General features: G+C 29.1%; 2 protein-coding genes across 3 annotated transcripts; one reads left to right on the top strand and one right to left on the bottom strand.

Moving 5' to 3' along the window:
• Positions 1-589: 589 nt before the first annotated feature.
• LOC106079110 (CDK2-associated and cullin domain-containing protein 1-like) lies at positions 590-11003 on the bottom strand. Its single transcript, XM_056033068.1, has 9 exons — positions 10586-11003; positions 8778-8904; positions 7425-7533; positions 6674-6769; positions 5904-6006; positions 5721-5810; positions 5348-5483; positions 4735-4807; positions 590-2657 (listed from the first exon to the last, which is right to left on the bottom strand). Exons 1-8 carry the CDS (start codon positions 10824-10826, stop codon positions 4756-4758), a joined length of 954 nt encoding a protein of 317 aa, XP_055889043.1. The 5' UTR covers positions 10827-11003; the 3' UTR covers positions 590-2657; positions 4735-4755.
• Positions 11004-11020: 17 nt separating this feature from the next.
• On the top strand, positions 11021-17604 carry LOC106079116 (probable ATP-dependent RNA helicase DDX28). 2 transcript variants are annotated; one of them, XM_056032975.1, is made up of 3 exons: positions 11021-11132; positions 14904-14995; positions 15896-17604. In XM_056032975.1, the coding sequence occupies exons 2-3, from the start codon at positions 14988-14990 to the stop codon at positions 17523-17525; spliced, it is 1638 nt and encodes a 545-aa protein (XP_055888950.1). In that variant the 5' UTR covers positions 11021-11132; positions 14904-14987; the 3' UTR covers positions 17526-17604. The 2 variants fall into 2 exon arrangements, with proteins under 2 accessions (XP_055888950.1, XP_055888953.1); XM_056032978.1 differs by having other exon boundaries at positions 11045-11192.
• Positions 17605-20039: the final 2435 nt, after the last annotated feature.

Genomic DNA, 20039 nt, shown 5'->3' with positions numbered 1-20039 from the left:
TAAGGAATTATTTTATGTGTAGAACTTTAACAAAAAAAAAAAAAAAATTAGATTTAGGACTGAAAGCTTTGTCCTACTAATTAATGATGTTGCTCTGTCTAAAAGGATAAGATTACATTGCTATTGCATTAATTAGAAGTAAAAGAGTTCTTAAGTGGGGTAGTCATTTAAAATGACCCATATCTTGAATTATGGAAAGTTGAGCTAGGAGGAAGTAGTAGTTTAAAGGGTAAGATGAGTGTGTTGGTGTTGAATTCAGTTGATGGTTATATTTATGCACATGGATCATTTACAAATGGAGTCCTGTTTTAACCCAGTTTGTCACTTGGTTAAATTAAAAAAAAACAACATTGATAGCAATGTATACCTCAACAGTTAAAATATAAAAAGTTGTATTTCCTGTGTTATTAAAACCTTTAAGTCTGAAAACAGTTGATGATATAACTTTTTTTTTGTTGGAGAAATGGAACAAATTTATAATACTAAATTCTGTTTGTGTCTTAAATGACAAAAGAATCAAGCTAGCGTTCATAGGCTTGATACATGTCTTTACATACAAGTTCAAATACTAAACAAACAAAAAAAGAAATGAAACAAGTTAAAAGCATTTATTTACAAACTTGAAAACATTCAAATCAATGACTAAATGAAATATGGAGAAAAAAAAATGTTAGTAAAATAGAAAAAAAAAGGAAATCTTTTTTTTTTAATTATAACAAGTAAACATGTTCAGAAATCATAACTTTGTGGCTACCTAAACACTCATAGAGTAGGTTTAAAAAAAAAAGCCAACAAAAAGAAATGTACTAAAAATAATTTCTTGTAGGTTTAGATATTTTATATTTATTTATAAAAGAGTAAAACAGACACTAGTTCCCTGATTCCAAGTACTGCAATTATTGACAGAAGAAAGAGTGCAGCTCCCAAGTTTAGTGTCATACAATCACAAATATTTAGTGAAAATGAACAAATACATTTTATGAGACTATAATAGACTTAGAGATACAAGACAGCCTCTTTGATGTATGGACACTAAGTAATAAGTCTCCACATGATCTACACATGAACCGCATAACAAGTTAAAGAGGTCTGCCTATTTCATTATCAAGAATATGAGAAACAAGACTTAACATAGATTTACTTGTATACATTTCAAATATCGTTCCCTTTTATAATGTAACACACAAAAAGGACAATTCTTTCAACACAGGAGAAGTTAGGTATCATACACAGCATTCAAATTAGTTCACATACATTTTTGTGCTCGCTAAAGCACTCAGCTATCCTAAATTGATAATTAAAAAAAAGTAATAATGATGTAATTAACCCATTAACATTCTAATACCACCCCCCACCATTTAAATTTTTGAGTCAGAAATGTGTCTTTTGCTAACAAAAATGATTCACTAATGAATATAATACATAGTCAGTGGAATTTAAAAAAAAAATAAAAAAATTAGGTGCTTGAAAAGTATATTTATGTTACCGAAAATTTCAAAGTTTAGAAAAAAAGACAAAAAAGATGATCAAATAAATTATTTTCATATTTCTTATAACGAGAAAAACATGAGAAAACTGGAATCAAACTGGCAACTTGCCTTGAAAAAAAAAACAACAGGTAAATTTTTTTTCTGAAAAGCAAGTTTGATTAATAATATTTAAAAGAAAATTAACAAAATCTGACTTTAAATTAACTTCAGTGATGACATTTAAGCTGTGTGTGTCTATCCCCTAAAACTGCTACTTGTCAAATATAACCATCTAACATAAATGATGGTGAGTCTGAATTATCTTTATTTTCCCCCAACTAATGAAAGTTATAAATACACAGAAATACTACAGTACGAAAGTAAATTAAGTTTCTTTATGATAGTTTAAGTTCAATAATTGGAAAAAAATGCAATTTGTATATATATAGATATAAAACAATAACAATAAGTCCAAAATAAAACAACCAAAAATGATTCTTTAAATCAAATTATTTAATATATATCCAAAAAAAAAAAAAAGATTCTTAGCTAAATTGACAAGAGTTTGTCATAAAAATGTTAGCATCATGGAATTAGAAGAGTTTAGTCAATACACACAGATGGTCCAATCTGAATGGGGCATCCCAGCATTTAAATAATCATTATTATGTCCCAAAATAAGTTTCTTTGGTAATCACAAGACAATGTTTATGAAAAAAAGCACCTGCTCTGTGAGGCATCCCACAATAATCTTAAGACTGGTCATATTTGAGACAGTGCATTTAATCTTATACAATTTCAAAAACAATAACAACACTAGTAGCCAGTAAGAAAAGGAATATTCCAAATCTATTTTTTTTAAAGATCTAGCATTCAAATAAGACAGACATGACATGCTGAAAGAGTTAGCTAGAACTTATTGATGCATAAATGAATAACTTATGTAGTCTTACTAATGAATACCAAAAGGAAGTGTTTTGAGAAGATAAGAATAAATTTCAAATAATTGAAATAAACTAAACTTTTCAAAACATTTGTTTAAATTTGGCATTTAAAAAAAACATGCAGAAATTAAATCATTTTTAATCCACAGTGATGCAATTCATAAAAAAGTCTTCAGTTCAGCCTAGTTGAGGGAAATAAGTTACCACATCAACAGTAGCACACCACTGGCTATCACAGAAATGCCTGAAAAAGAAAACAAGTTGTAGAGAACATTGTCTTTATGAATCCACAATTAAATGACATAATGCATTTACAATTGAATCATTCAAGACATCATGCTATAGAAACTCCCTATGTATCTGTACAAGGTGTTGGGGTCTTTATGTACAGTTACCAGGATATTAATAAAAACAAAATATTAATGTAATTCTCAACATAAACCAAAAAGTAATGCAGCAAAGATTATGTGGCATTTGTTAATTTATTTTTGAATCAATGTTAAACTATAATGAATAATAGGCTCACCACGAAAGGGAACTAAACATGTGTATATAAAGGTGAGAGCAGGTCTATATCAAAGTGCATGGAATGTATTAAAACTGCCACTCTAGTTGTCAGCAGCATGAAAATTGAAGTAATTTACAAAATTAATGAACTTGAGAGTCATAGTAATATAATTTAATATTCAAGAATAACAAATGACCCAAAACATGCTGACCACTTAGAATTGATTTTACAAATTATAATAGTTTTCATAGACTGTGTAGACTGAGTGAATTCACAATTTAGATCTATGTATGTGTATGGACCAAGTTGTGAAACACAATGTCTCTATAATATTATTAGCTTTTTTTAAACTGCAGAGTAAATAAAGTCAAAATAAACAACACTTTCTAAAAAGTAATTTACCAACAACATTTCACAACTTTTTAACATAACCCAAAATGGGTATAGGCTAAAAAAAAGTAAAATAAAAGAGTACAGACTTAATACAGACCTGCCTACCAAAAAAAAGTCCAAATGCGTAACCCTGATGGTCAAAATGCGTATTTTGGCACTAGAATGTGTAACACTTATGCAATCCACTATTTTGTCATATATTTTTATATATATATATATATATATATATATATATATATATATAATATTAGATCTAGATGTCATGATTAGATCTACAATCTAAATCTAGATCAATACGACAATAGAGATGATATCTAGACTAGATCTGGATCTATGTCTATATAATGAATACAATCTACTCTAGATCTGGGCTCAAGAGTGTTACCGATGCCGTGGATCTGCTACAAACGTAGGTCTACTCCAAACTTTCGTAGGCCTACCTTCATCCTTGATCTATTCTATACTAAGACTAAGAATCTAGTCTAGATCTAGACTAGATGGTAGCAGATGTTATCGATCTAGATCTACTCAATCTAAATCATACTACCACTAAATTGGATCTAGATTGTAGAGTAATGTTACATGTAGAGAATCATGACATAACGTAATGTCTAGCTAGATCTATTCCTGTATAACAAGTTATCTAGATCTAGAATCCAGATCTAGATCTAGACTAGATATCTACAATGTCACTCAATGTGTTTTGAATCGAAAGCATTTCGATACTTTTTCAATACAAATGAATACGGGAATCAGGGATTCATCATAATTAATTTCTACTAATGAACTTACACAAAAAAAAAAAAGTCACGTTGGTGTATCAGCTATCTGATGGTACCAACTTACTACCAACCCGCTTCTCCCTCACTCTCGCGTTCTTTATTTCTAGACTAAATCTAATTGCTTTTAAGAACCAATCAACGTATAGATCTGGACACAATGTGTTCCCCCACCTTTTCTGTCCCCCCTCCCCCCAACAGGACTGCTTAGAGTGACCTCCGTGACAGCTCATAAGCTAGTCAAGAGAAGGGGGGGGGGGGGGGGGAAAGGATACGAAATGCGCAACGCGACGGGTTAAATGTGTATTTGCGTACTGACTGTCATTTTTGGGACATTTTGCGTAACGGTAGGCAGGTCTGTTAATAGTATGGGACAACATTGTTTAAAAAGGTGTCCCTTATAAAATGTCTCATGGATGGAGCAATGCATAGGTATTTTATCCTTAAAGACTACTAGAGCTCACTCAAAGGTACAAATTAAGTGTATGTATGGGATGTGTATGTGGGGCCATGTTATAATGCGGGCCATTTTACATTTCAATGGAAGATGAAGACAAAGCAGAATATCTATATTAATGTATGTACTGAAGGACGGTTAGGGTTAGCTTGACCTTCATGTATATATAAAAAAATGTACTTACAAATTCCCTGATTGATGATAATCAATTTACTGAAATATCATCTTCATAAACACGCTTTCTAGTTGAACTGTGGCTGTGGATACAAAATTTTAATGTATAGTCTGTGTTGAAATTTGTCCTATTACTAAATATAGATTATTCGAAATACAAAAAAAAAAAATATTTTTTTTTTTTGCTTTTGATCCCAAAAGCAATTAGTTTTCTGGAGAGCCATAAAAAAATCACTTTTTACAATATTTTATTAACCCGTTAATGAATGTTCACTCGCATGTGTTTTTCATAAAAATATGTTTGAATAATACACAATTGAGACTATTGCTACTCAAAGCAAGTTAGGCTGTGAACAAGGGAGAAAAGAAAATTATCCTTTAAGAAAATAAGGGAAAAAAGAAAAACATTTTTATCCAAAAGATCATTAGGTTTTATGTGCTAAGAAAAACTAATTCCTTAAAAGTAAAGTAATTATAGGGTTAATTTTTAATTACTATGAACATTTATGATTTTGAGAAATGATGGTATAGGAATGCATCTGATGAAAAATTCTGCCTAAATCTAAGATGTAAATCACATCAAACATGCTGCAATCAAAAGATGATAATAAAATCAAAGTTACCTGAATTCCATAGAAGCAATGTGTTGTTGGACTGTTCTAGCTTCCTGTGCATATTGATCAAGGTAGGCAGGGTCAGTTGGAGGAAGAATGTTGGGAAGGTAGCGAGAAAACAAGGCTGGGTTTAACTTGGAATAACCTTTAAGTTTTAGAAACAACAAAAAAAAGGGGGGAAAAAATAAATAAATTAGCAAACATTTTTTAATAAAAAAAAAAAAAAATAATAATTTATAGAAAAAAAAAAGTTTATTAAATGGCCAACAGTCCATAAGCTAATTACTAAAAGGCTCTTTAATTATTCAAGATGCAATAAACACAATGTTAAAAAAAACACACAATAAAACAAGATCAATGAAAAGAATGCTTCCATCCTAACCTTCATTTAAAGCATACAGATTTTTCATAACACTTGCCATTGTAGGTGGAGATATTGCAAATGGTACGGCACTGACTTCATCTAACATTTCTAAAGAGATAAAGGCATAATTCATAATAAATATTAAATAAAGACATCAAAAAAGAAATAATATTTCAATAAATTACTTCTAAATATACTTACTTATCAGATTTCCAATATGAACATCTACTACTTTCAAGCAAAACAATTTTCGCAACTCTTCATTTAAATCTGTTTTTAACTTGTTTTCTACATAAAATCGATTCTGTAATTGTTAAAAAAAAGCCTTGCTTTTACATACAATAATTTCACACAAAGCAATCAATATTTTGTAAGGAAATAAAGAAAAAAACATTATTTTGAAAATTACAGACACAACCCAAATGAAAAAACAAACTAACAAAGGCAGTTAGTGCTACATAAACACACATGGAGCCCCTTATGAGTCAGTCATGCTTACATAGTATGTTTTACTCCAACTCATGTAAAATTGTAAATCAATTTACAAAGCAGACAAGCAAGCAAAATAACAGACACTGTTAACTTTCAAAAAAACATGAAGAGTATTCTATCATTCAAAAACATTTGTGGGGGGAAAAAATGCCTTTTTTGTCCTTCTGTTTTAAAAATGGACTATATGAATGGGCTATTAATAAAAATACTTAGATTGAAAAATAAAAATGTACATGAAAAAAATAAAATGTTGCTGTTGTAACTATTCAAGTATGATAAAGGTGATGGTAAAAAAAGATTTTCAAAAGGGCTTTCTTTTCTATGAGATCTCAACATGACACACAGCACAAAAACAATAGTAGCATTTTCTCATATTATAATTTTCCATCATCAAAACTTCAAAAAAAAAAAGCAAGAGTGTATAAATTTCATCCTGAACTGTAAGCATAGCAAAGAGATGTAAAGCCTATGTTTCTCACCATGTAATTGAAGATGGGAACAATTCCTGACAGTGCTTGGAGATACTGATGCATAAGGAAGGAAAATGTTTCAATGTAAGGAATGGTTTCTCCCTCCTGTCAAGATTAAAGTCAGACATATTTAAAAATGAAAGAAACAATATACAAACTGGTACAAACAGAACTCCTTCTGCCATATTGATTTAATAAACAAAACACACTGATCAATATTGTTTAACATTGTTTTTTTTTGTTTTTTTCATAGGTACTATGGAATCACGTTTATAAAAAAAGCACATCTACAAACTTTGCTTGGGTTTAAAGTATGAGCCATAAAATTGAACTCATGAAGAACTAATTATTTTCTGTTAAATGTTTTAAATGAGTTTAAAATTTACTTAAGATAACTAGTCATCTATTTCATTTCTTGTACTATAAAAATACAATTAAATCATACATTTATTATTGAATGTTATATTTTTTCAACACACTGATCACTTTTGATTTACAACTTTCAAAAAAATTTTTTTTTTTTGAATTAACACTTTGATTAGACATGGAAAAAAAAAAGAAATTGAAAAAAAAAAAGTTATAATTAATGATCATCTCAATTTATGCCCATAAAAGGGGAAAAGAAAGTTAAATAATAATAATAATAAGTAATATGGTGAATTAACTACATGAGAATCAATTTATCAAATAGAAAGTAAAGTAATAAAAGGAAACATTAAAAGCTGCATACAATTCTTAAAAAAATCAAAAATATATTTACATGTTTCCTCAACTCTTGATTTAGATATTCCATGTGAGAGGTAAGATGGTTTAGTAAATCGTTGTAGAGCCTTTCAGAAAATTGCTTGCATACACATTTGTAAACACAACTGTTGAGAAGGTTTACAATATATAATCAATAAATTTTATGAAAATTGATAAATAACTTAGCAACTCTGAACTAGGGTCAAATAAAATAAACAATAAATAAAATCCACAGCAACAAATGAATGGGTAATATCAATACATTCTACTTTCAAAAAAATAAATAGTTTTTGCCTATTTTATATTGATTTGACACAATATAATAATTTCTGTATTTGCTTAAATCAAGAAAGAGGTATTCTGTTTTTTTTTCTACAGTTTATTGTAGTGAAATATACTAATAGTATTTCAATAGGTAGTGTTTAAAGTAGCATTTTAAAGGTGCATGGTTTGAATTTCTCTCTAGTAAAAATTATTGGTTAACTGATTTTGTTTCCTGCAATTAGGTTTCATACATGGTTTATTAAATTTGAATACCATTTAACTTTACCATAACATTCTTTTATCATTACTATCTGTCCTTTGGGCCATATATCGTCCCTAAAACAATAAGTTTCTTTCTACAGCATTTTACCAGTATTATGAGTACTTGGTTCTTTTCTACTCTCTCCGTCTCATCTAGAAAGTTTTGTCAATTTTTCTTCCTCTCTGGCCAAAAATGTTCCACTCTATACACCTACCTAACATTGTTGTTATCATGACTAGCAGGTATGACCAATCTATTACTACTTTCTTGTTCTTCGACATAATATCACCTTACAATATGGTATTAACTGTCTTACCATATCACAGTAGTTTCACAAACACATTTCCAGACATCTCTTCAAGAGCGTTTGTATTCTATTTGCATTGATACTTCTAAGCATTACTTAAAAACTAATCTTTATTTTAAATGAAAAATTAACCCAGTGGTGCCCAAGATTTTCATTAAAAAAAAATCTCTAGAAACAAGTCTCTCAGTGTTCATTACATGCTCTGTAGGCAAAAGTTTTGATGTAAACAGAGAGTACAGCATATATGAGGTTGACATCATAGAAGTAATCTACATAACATTTTACTAAATATCAATGCACTATATTTAATCAAGGCAAATGGTCTATCTTTTCATTTGTGACTAATATAGTATCTTCATGACAATGTTAATTTTAAATTACCCCTCAAGCTTGTCATATGATAAAAAAAAAAGCAAGTTATTAAAACAAATTTTAAAAATAAACCCAAATAATTATGAATCTGCTTAGTGGACTGTTACAAGTACCAACACTAGAGCTGTAGATCATATAGCTAAGTAAGATATATAATAACTAACCTGTACATTTGTTCATATGAAATAGGGATGTAGGCACCAGGCTTTATGTTTAGGAGATGATCAATTGCAGTTTTCAGTTTAGGCCAATATTGCACCTCATAATCTTCTTCAGTAAGAGTCATCATCACTGAAACACAGTATGTCACTTTTAAGTAAAGAAAACCACAGAGCTGTGAAATAAAAGGTGCTGGCATTCAATTAAACCCATAAATATGTACACTAAGTAGATTTTCTTTAGATTTGTATTATTCAGCTTAGTTAACAAAAAAAAAAAAAAGGGAAAAATAAAAACAAAAGCACTTTATATTCAAAGAAAAAACAACAACAATGAGCTAGACAAAATTATTGGATGATAATTTAAGATAGAGAAATGCCTGTTAAGAAAGAAGACTTAAGAAATGATATAGGATCTTCCAAAAGAAGAATAAATGACTGCTTCTAGGAAATTTATTTTAGAAATTATTTAAACAGAAACTACATTTTGACAACATATCCTAAGATAAAGACAACTTATTGAAATATAAAACTGAACAGTCTAGATTTTATTTAATAAGAAATTGAATTTTAACATGGAATTCTTCAAACAATTTGTTAATAAAAGATTCGAATACAAAAATGATTAATATATAAAGTCATATTTTATCCAGAAATAGTTCACTACTTGTACAATTAATTTTCAAATACAATATATTGAAAAAAAATATTTTAGCTTAAAAAAAATTATTTCAAAGATAAGAGAAGCACTTTTTAAAAACTCTATTTCATCTTGATATTTTAACTTTTAATTTTTTTTCTGTAGCATGTCTTTCATTCTATAACATGCTCAATCTCTTTTCTGTGCTCATCAAACCCATCTCATCAAATGTTAAAAATTTCTGGTCTACATCTAGGTTTGATCTAAAGCCTCTTATTAGGTAGCTGAATGGTTTATCCTTTGAAATGTTACTGAATAATGTTATTTTCAAAGGCAAATTTCATCAACTTTCTACTTTAAGGCAAAATAATTGTACCAGTTAAAAAAATTGACTCTAGCCAATAATGAAGTCAATATTCTATAGTCATAAGAATTTAAAAGCTTTGACTTCAATTCAATTCTTTTAAAACCAAATGAAATGTGATGCCATTTTTGACCAAGATTACATTAACAATAAATCCCATCTTTATATTTAACTTAATTATACTATCAGTACACAATGTAGGCTATAGATGCCCATTTGCCCTTTGATTTGTTCTCAGGCTTTATAAAATTATATATATATAATTATATATTGTTTATTATGGTCAGAAATCCCCTTTCTTATCTTTTTTTAAGTTAAAAAAAGCTATAATTTCCACCAATTGCAACGACATATGACAAAATGTCTAAAAACTCAATGGTTAAGACTAAAGATTGTAAATTAAAAATAATTTTAATTGATAAACAATTGCATTTAAAATTAAAGAATTTCAAGAGTGTATATATATTATTTAGATCTATGTCTTTATTATATATATACCTGAGATGAACTCCTATTGAAAAATCAGAGCAGGAAGGACTCAATCCTCCCGTAGTGCTCTGGCAAGAAACTTTTATTATATTATTATATATATATATATTATAATATAATATATATACCAGATATAGTCAGTCTAAAGTTGACTATGTAAAGGCTCAACAAAACTAGAAAAGTAGATTTATAGACTATACTCAGTACTATAGATTATAAAATCATATAGATCTAAAAGTAATATATTATATAATAATAAATCTAGATCTATCTATCATTCTATGTATAATCTAGCTATGAAACTGAAACAGAGCAATTTACCCATACTGCCAGGGCGTAACAAAGGTGTAAAATGTGGTTTAGTGATATTAGTATCATCAGAAGCTATGCCTGGATGACTTGAAGCAGGTGATGGTGTGGCCAAACCAACATTCATATTAACACTATTACCAAAAGTGTGTTGATCCCTGTGTCCTAAAAGTACTTGCTCAACTTGTTGCTGGCCCTGCTGTTGTACACCGTCCAACGCAGGATTATATGATGCTTCCATAGGCTCATCCATTCTTTTCAGAGGAAAAACAGTTTAATAGCTAGATCTATGTCTATTTAAATAACAATCACGGTAGCATTCTAAAGATATGGAAGTAAAGAAAATATCATAAAAATGCGTTTATTTCGCATCCAAAATTTATTAAAAACACAACAGCCATCATCATTTCTCCAAGTTTTTCAGATATCAAGGACAATTACTCTAGATTAGGATATAGAATCTAGGCTAAACTTCCGGTTGCATGAATTGTAAATAGATCAAGATCAAATCTAGTGTAGAGTCTAGAACTCTACTCGATTCTAGAACTAGAGATCTAGAGTCAGTATAGTTTCTATATATCTTGATTCAAATTAGAATAGAATCTAATTTAGATCTAGGGTAATTATCTAGTCTAGATCGAGTTCTTAAAAATAAAATTGAAGTTAATTTTTAGTAAACTTAGAGTTAGAGACTTAGACTTAGACATAGATCTAGATGTATCATGTAGATCTACTTGTACTACTTTTAACTTTAAGTTTAACTTTAACTAGATTCTAGATGTATCTAGATCTAGATTCTATATTGACTATGGTAGATTCTTATAATTGAACACCGACTTTCGGGAACTAGGTCAATTTTTTATTTTATTTTTTTATTTGGTGAAGGTTTAACTTACAAAAAAACTGAAAGCAGATTCTTATTCTGCAACTAAACTTTAAAAATAGCTGTGTTCCTTTGTATTACCACCCATAGTCAAGATTTTATTTTAAAATAAATTAGGTCACTTCATGCTCCTATTTTGAACGCAGTTTTTGGGCTTTCTCCTTTAGTTGAACAGTGAGCACCGGTGTTGAACACCACTATGTAATTGCTAATAAATTATACTTAAAAATTATTTAGATTGTAGTAAAAGAAGTAGATTCAATTTTGCAATATGTATTTATAGTCTATTTCCTCATATACTCTCTCTCTTTCTCTCTTTATATATATATATATATATATATATATATATATATATATATATATATATATATATATATATATATATATATATCGTGTATAGTTTATTTATTTAAATACCTATATAATCTATGTGTAGAAACAGACAGAAATAGATTTATATAGATTATAGAGCTATAAATTAATTATTTTAATTTAATAAACATGATATTTTCTACTAGGCTACTTGTATTTTCTCTCTGTCTTTCTTTTAACTCCCATCCAAGGACCCTCTTCTTGTTTTCATAATTTGGATGTTTGTTTTGTGACACCTTAACATCCCCTCCCTCCCATAGATGCTTATAATTCTTTTCATGACTCTCTCCCCCTTCCCTCCACTGCCTGTTGGATAGTTTGTGACACTACTCGCTAAGTGTATACCTCTCCTTACCGCCAGCTTATCTTGCGTGATCACATGCAGTGGGCATGGTCTCTGGCTTCAAATTAGCAGCCCACACTTTTTCTTTCATTCATAAGTTATATATTCTAGATATCTCTATCTAGGTCATGTTTATTCATTGAAAAAATCATAGATTTATTAATCCCAATAATATTTCTTAATACGATTTTGCTGTGTTCAAAAAGGAGAATGAGCTGAATTCATTATTATTTGTTTGGACACCCCCTTTTTAAATTTTATTTAACAGCTAACGGTATAAATGTGATTGGAATGTCTTTCTAAAGATGTTTGGAAGCTTATTTTGATATGCCCATCAGCCTAGGATCAAACAGGCTCATGATATAGCCTTCATCCCTTATATGGGTATGAATTGCCTGGGGAGGTTAAAACAACAGCTTAACATACATGGTTACCGAGAATCTAAATAACTGCCATCTGCTTTGGAAAAACGGAACAAAATTACCAGAACTTATCTAAAATTGGACATGCGCAGTCCCGAATCGTCAATTTTAGCTCCAAACATAAAAACAAATGAATTATTAACAAAAAAAAGCGACCCGTTTAGAAAGGAGAATTCGATGGGGTGTTCAAACTATAAGAGACTCCTCTATATTCTAGTAGATCTACTAGATTCTAGATCTCTAGTGTCTCTAGTCTCTACTAGTAATTTAATTTACATAAATGATTTACCAAATTGCATTACTTCAGGAACAAAAGTCAGATTATTTGCAGACGATTGCATAATATATAGAACAATAAAAACAACACAAGACACAGATATTTTACAAAGAGAATTAGATGAATTACAGAAATGGGAATCAAATTGGAGCATGTCTTTCCACCCAGAAAAATGTCAGTTGTTAAGAGTAACAAAAAAACTAAAACAAATTAATTCCACTTATCTTATTCATGGCAAACCAGTAACACAGACTAAAAACGCAAAATACCTAGGTGTTATAATAAATGAAAAACTGTCATGGAATCCACATATTGATGAAACTACAAAAAAATCAAACAAAGCATTAGGATTTATTAAAAGAAATTTCTATAAATCAAATAAGAACATAAAACTAAAATGTTATTTAACCTTGGTTAGGCCAATAATAGAATATGCATCCTCTGTTTGGGACCCCTCAACTCAAGAAAACATTAAGAAACTAGAACAGACACAAAATAGAGCAGTGCGATTCATAACAAACGAATATTCACATTTGACTAGAGTAACACCTTTAGTAAAATCACTAAATTTGGAAAGCCTTCAGGACAGAAGGCTCAAAAGTAAAGTAGCGATAATACATAAAACACTGAACCATAATCTTCAAATACAAAAACAAAATTTAATAAAATACTCTGAAAGACACAAAGATAAAGGCACATTCCTCGTCCCATATGCTAGGACAAATTTGTACAAATACTCCTTCTTCCCTAGTGCTATTAGAGCATGGAATGGGTTGCCTGAGCTAGCCAGGAAAACCAGTGACTTGGCAGAATTTAAGTCATTGGTTAATATGCATGACTAAATGCATGACGCGTAGGACGTAATCATCTTCTTTTTTGAAGTAACGTCTGTATTATATAAGATAAGATAAGATACTACTGTTAATGTATTATATTATAATTATAAAGTACTAATCGTCTAAATCTATTCTTAAATTTAAATAATTAAATCATTAATTTAATCATTAAAATGATTAATTTTATTTAAATTTAAAATGATATTAAAATTAAATGTACTAGATCTAGATTACAGATCTAGATTAGTCTAGAATGTATCTAGATCTAGTAGTAGCTAGATCATAGATCTAGACTCTAGACTATTCTAGACATAGATCTAGAATCTAGAATTTAAATTCTAAACGTCTACTGACTAAACTAATAAATAAGAAGAATAGACTCAATTGACTCAAAATAGTACTCAATAGTCACAATCAATATAAAATGAATATTAAAAGTGAATTGCATAGATCATCAATATCAATTACTGAATTAGAATTAGATAATTACTAATTAGAATAAAGATCATCTAAGTATTCGATTAAGTTAATTACTTAGACTCAGTCCCTAACGGCCCAAGTCAAAGTATGATCTACAATTACATATCTATAATTTATAATTTTATAATCTATCTCAATTCTATTAAAGCTCTATCTACATATATATAGAGATATATATATAGAGAGATTTTATAGATTATTATAGACCTATTAAAAACTATATCTAGTTCTATTTCAAGACTAGACTAGATCTCATATCTTTGGGCCATTGTCAGCATTTAATTAAATAAAATGGAAAGTTTTATGGATGCTTCTAGTTCTAGATTTTTAAACTAGATGTAGCATATTGTTACAAGGGTTAGAAATATATATATATAATATATATATATATATATATAATTATATCTATATTTTAAATATAGATCTAGATTTCTATATCTATTATAATTAATATATATACCAAGTATATATATCTATTTAGAGTGAAATATAATAGATGTATGTGTTCTGTAATAGATCCCTATTATTTTTTTTAAAAATTAGAATTTATTATTAAATTTTCTTTTTTTTTACAATCACATAAAAATTGAAAATGCAAGGAAAAAACTTAAAGACAGATATTGTATAAATATATAATATATATAGACATAGATAATATATATAAATATTTAAAAAAACAAAGCCTACTATACTAATTTATTTCTTAATTTGTTTTAGTGTTTTGTGTTCTAATCAGATCCAACTGATTGCTCCAACAAATGATTTTATAAAATCAAGTAATAAAACATTCTGTCATTGAAAATGGAAAAGTAAGTAATTTTAAATATTTTTTCTAAGTACTTGCAAATTTTATTTTTCTAGAGGCATTAGATCTAGTTTTATAAAAACAATTTTTAAAGCTTTTCAATTTATATCTTTTGGTTTTCCATATTAATTTTATATAAAAGAAAATTAAAAAAAAAATTTAAATGTCTAGTAAAAATTAATTTATTTTTGTTTCTTTTAATTTGTATTTATTTTAAATTATTTAATATTTATTAGGAAGTTTTTTTTGTTTTTTTTTAGAGCTAAGGCTATGCTCACTTATGTGGCCTTAATATTGTCATTGATCATAAATTTATAATTCAAATCATAATCTGCTTTTAGAAGTAAAGTGAAGTAAAGTAAATAAAAGTAAAGTTCCCCCTTTCAAACCTTGTGATTTGTGCGATGTTTCTGTGGCCCATGGTTAATGAGGGTGTCATGTTGCAAGCACAATGACCAACCGCCTTTACTTTTCCACAACTAACATTAGAGCTGGGTGGACTCAGAGGCACCTTATAAGATCCTGAAATAAAAAATCCCAAACTGCATCAGGAATTGAACCCAGGACCCCATAGAAGTGTTGTACCCATTATGGCAACCAACTAATGTGGGTTTTTTTTAAATAAATGTGAGATAACCAATTAAAATGTCTTTGCCTCTCAGATGTTCCAAAACCATAAATGTAAATCACAGCCTATATTTGGGATTTAAACTCAAAACTCTAAAAACTGACTTAAACTCTTAAACTATGCATAAAAACTCTTAAACTATGCATAAGCTAATACTTTAAATAAGTACAGGAATAACACCAACAGGGTATAAACAGAATATGAGTCTTTGTAGATAAAGAATTGGATAAAATAATTGAAATATGTTAACTACAGGTTTTTTTTTGTTTCTCTTAGCTTAACAAGATCTATGTTGTTGAGGAGCTCATCCATGAGATGGTTTGTTAATTCATGTATTTATGTGCATACTGAAGCCTTTCAAGATCTACCCAGAATAACCTGCCCTCTAAAAATTCAAAAAAAGATCCAATATGCAAGAGACAAAAAACTGAAGGAAAGTTTTTTATTAAATCAACAGAAGAAGAGACGAGGGCCTCTTATTATTTCCTGCAAGCGTCGGCAATACAACTTTTACCAAGGGGAAGCTTTTAATGAATTTGATACCCATAAACTAGTTAGCTGTGGCTGGAAAACAAACAAGAGGCTTGATGATTACTTCACCATATTGCCCTATTCAAACAACCCTAGTATTTCTGAAGCTAGCTGTTCATTTCAGGAACTTGGTATTAATGAGAAATTATGCGAGGGCCTCAGACAGTTGGGTATTACCTCTCCAACAGAAATTCAGCAGTATGCAATTCCTAGATTATTAAGAGGAAGCAATGCTATTTGCACTGCTGAAACTGGTTCAGGAAAGACTTTGGCCTACCTTCTCCCTGCTATAGAGTGGATTATTAGGCAAAAGCTCTATTTCAAATCAAATGAGGGTGATGAGTCAAGATACAACAACTTGAACAATCCAAATACTGTCATTATAACTCCAAGCAGAGAGTTGACTGAACAAGTCATGTCTGTTGCGGAATCTTTAAAGCCATATGCAGACTTTGATCCTTTTTTACTGGGGAACAGCAGAAAACACAACCAAACTCCAATGGACATGCTGATCAGTACACCAGGTTCTTTGATGAAGCAGCTGAAATCAAAACAAATTAGCTGTCTTAACTTACAGCATATGATCATTGATGAATCTGATACTTTGTTTGACGATTCATTCATTTCAGACATTCAGAAAATTCTTCAGATGTTCCATGTTCAGGTAGTAGAAAATGAGGACAATAACGGACTACTTGGGGGTACGCAGATTGTTTTAGTCAGTGCCACAATGCCTGATGGTGTAGAAACAATATTAGGGGATCTTATGCCTCTGGACGCTGTTGCTAAAATATCCACCCAAGGCCTCCATAGGCTACAGCCTCATGTTAAACAGAAATTTATGCGCATCAACACACAAAGTAAAGGACAAAAACTGGTTGAGATAGTTAAAAGTAACATAGATAAGAATGAACCTACATTAATTTTTGTAAATAACAATAAGACTTGTTACTACTTGGATAAAATGTTAAATGACAATGGCATCAGCTGTTTAAAACTAAATGGTGAAATGTCATCAAAAGAAAGGATCGGAGTGTTCCGCAAATTCAAAGATGGCTTTTTAAATGTACTTGTGGCAACTGACATTGCATCACGAGGTCTGGATACTGTTAATGTCCAACATGTAATCAATTATGATTTCCCTACATTTATATCAGATTATATTCATCGCGTGGGGCGGGTTGGTCGTGTGGGCTCAACAGAAGGACAGGTCACATCATTTGTCACACACAAATGGGATGTGGAATTAGTCTGGAAGATTGAGATAGCTGCTCGGAAAATGAGAAAACTTCAAGATGTCAATGCTAATATCAAAATGAAGCTGAGTGAATTAGACACTGCCAAAAATGATGTTTTTGAGCTAAATATTATTTAGTGCTTTTTTTTTTTATTTTTATTGTTTCAACTATTTTCAACAACACTATTAAAATAAACACACATACAAAAACTTTTAATTTTCAGATTGTCAATTTAATTGAGTTTTTCACCATTTTTTTTTTTGTTCAAATACTTACAAATGTATAATGTGATGCATCATGGAAATAACAATAAAGTGCACTCAATCAGTCACTATACAATAACAAAAGCATAGTGTCATAAAAGCTTAGCACCTGAGAATTATCATGAGCCACTATGTCTATGTCTGATACCAAAAAATGAATTCCTATAGATAAGCTTCAATATGTTTTCTATGTCACAGTGTCAATTCTATAGATACTTTCAAAGTTACAATAGGTGAACCTTTCTGATGAAATATATGATCACTTTACAGAATGTGTTGTTACTATATTATCATAAGTTAAGATATTGACTTAGAATCAGACATAATACTGTATTCTAGATTTCTTCATAAATGTAAAATGAAATTTTTCATTTTATACATGAATAAAAAGTCTTGTACTGTAAGTTTTTATCAAAATATTTAACAAGAACATTTCTACTCTTTGTTATAGAAGAAACAGTTTTATTGTGCCTTTTTGACCACATTTCAAAATGATTACATCGTGTAACTGCCTTGGGATATCACATTTCTTATATACATTTAAGGAAAGTTGAAGCAATGCAATTCAACTGATTGTAAAGGACAGCATGACGAACAAGTTTCTGAATACATTGGCTTTTGAGATTCTCTCCAGACACAGACTTAAACACTTCATTTTTCATTAAGTAATGAATACAGTATCACAATTTCAGGCACACATTTTTACCTGATCATAAGAAAACATACATAAATGCATAAATTAAAAAAGATTTAAGCAGTTTCAAGACCTGGACATTAAAAAAAAATACAAAATATGAGCAGTTGCAAAAATAAATAAACAAAAATTGGTCCCAGCTTCAATTGAATGGGTTGCCAAGAGTAAAGACCAAGCGTTTCAGAATTATTCTTCTTAATAAAAAGAGTTTTAAGATGGTGTTTACAAAAAAGTAATTAACAGATCTATTTTTATAAACTCAAATGCAAAAGTTAATGCTGGTGTATTGAAGCATTTTTTTTTTGTTGACAAGTGATTTAATTATATACTAACATAAAAAATACCAATCAACAATTACATAAAAAGAACTTGTTTTTTTTTTGTGTATTGGTAATGGAAAAAATTAATTCCTGTTCATCTGTTTTGTCACACTGAAAGTGCATTCACTATGCTGACAAAACAATGTGAACGTGTCATTTTACCCTTTTAGTCCATAAAGGACAAAATAGTAAGTTTAAATTTTTTTTATATTTACTTCTGATAGCACTGTTTTCTATCAATTCACAATGTTCCAACATAAATATAATCTAATCATCATGGTAGAAACATTTAAAAAACAAATTTTTAGAAAAAATCAGATTTCAAAAAGTAATTTTATATACTTGTATTGTAAAAAATAATTTTATTGTCTTATAATTTTTTTTTTAATTTGCCCATTTTGAATTCAGGAAATCTAGTAACAAACCCAACTTTGATGTAAACATTTTTTAGTTAAAGGACAAAAAAAAAAGAAAGATTGACTGAATTCCTCCAATTTAAAAAAGCCAAAACAAAATGGTTATCTACAACTAAATAAATTCTCTAGCAATGCAAACAAATAAAGCATGCATTAAGTGTATAGTGTATCTCACTTTGACTTCTTTCATTCAATAAATTATGTATAAAATGTACAACAGGTCAACACAAATGCATACTTTCTTATTTACATTACATAATGTACAGTTATTTACATTTTATACAAATTCACAAGAATATATCAAAACAAGGGAGAAAACATGGACGCAAAAATGTCATAAAATAAATTAACAATCAAAGAACACAAAATCACCAAGATTTTCTGAACACTGACAGCCCACTAGAAAGTGACATAAGGATTTCAATTCAAATACTTCCTTTCATATACAGAGAATTGTTTTTTTTATATTTCCTATGCTAAACACTTGACTTGACATTTATATGTGCCTATAAGGAACACATTTTAAAAAAATCCAATGAAAAGGCTAAAAGTTGTTAACAAAGGTTATTGTCAACATTTGTATCAATTAATATTAATGGTATAAGAGTGAAACAAAATTGTGCTAGATTCTTTTTTAATTTAGTTAGTTCATAAACTAACACAGAAAAAAGAAACATATTCCATAAGCCTAGTCGTTATAAAACAAAAACAATGATAATTGGTGTTTAAGTAATTTCCCCTGTAAAGACTGGAAGACTTTCTCAGAATTATGTCAGTGTTGTTGATATGACAGCAGTCAAAAGAAGTTAAAAATTTTGCATGTAGCACTTCAAATCTAAAAAACAAAAAATTAGTCTGAAAAATGTAAGCTTAAATTACAAAAAGTATTCATAAATTATTACAAGAAAAAAAAAATTTTTTTTGGTTCCAATCCATATCTAATCTGGTTGTATGGTCT

The sequence above is a fragment of the Biomphalaria glabrata genome, chromosome 1 (assembly GCF_947242115.1).
Source record: "Biomphalaria glabrata chromosome 1, xgBioGlab47.1, whole genome shotgun sequence".
Lineage (NCBI taxonomy): Eukaryota > Metazoa > Mollusca > Gastropoda > Planorbidae > Biomphalaria > Biomphalaria glabrata.
This window is presented reverse-complemented; position numbering and strand designations above follow the sequence as displayed.

Bases quoted from the DNA above. Each gene is read 5' to 3' on its own strand.
- LOC106079110 (XM_056033068.1), bottom strand. From the start codon at position 10,826: ATGGATGAGCCTATGGAAGCATCATATAATCCTGCGTTGGACGGTGTA. The intron at 8,905-10,585 runs GTAAATTGCTCT...ACTGTGTTTCAG, and splicing joins GTTACGCCCTGGCAGTATGG to TGATGATGACTCTTACTGAA. The intron at 7,534-8,777 runs GTTAGTTATTAT...CCTTCTCAACAG, and splicing joins TCATATGAACAAATGTACAG to TTGTGTTTACAAATGTGTAT.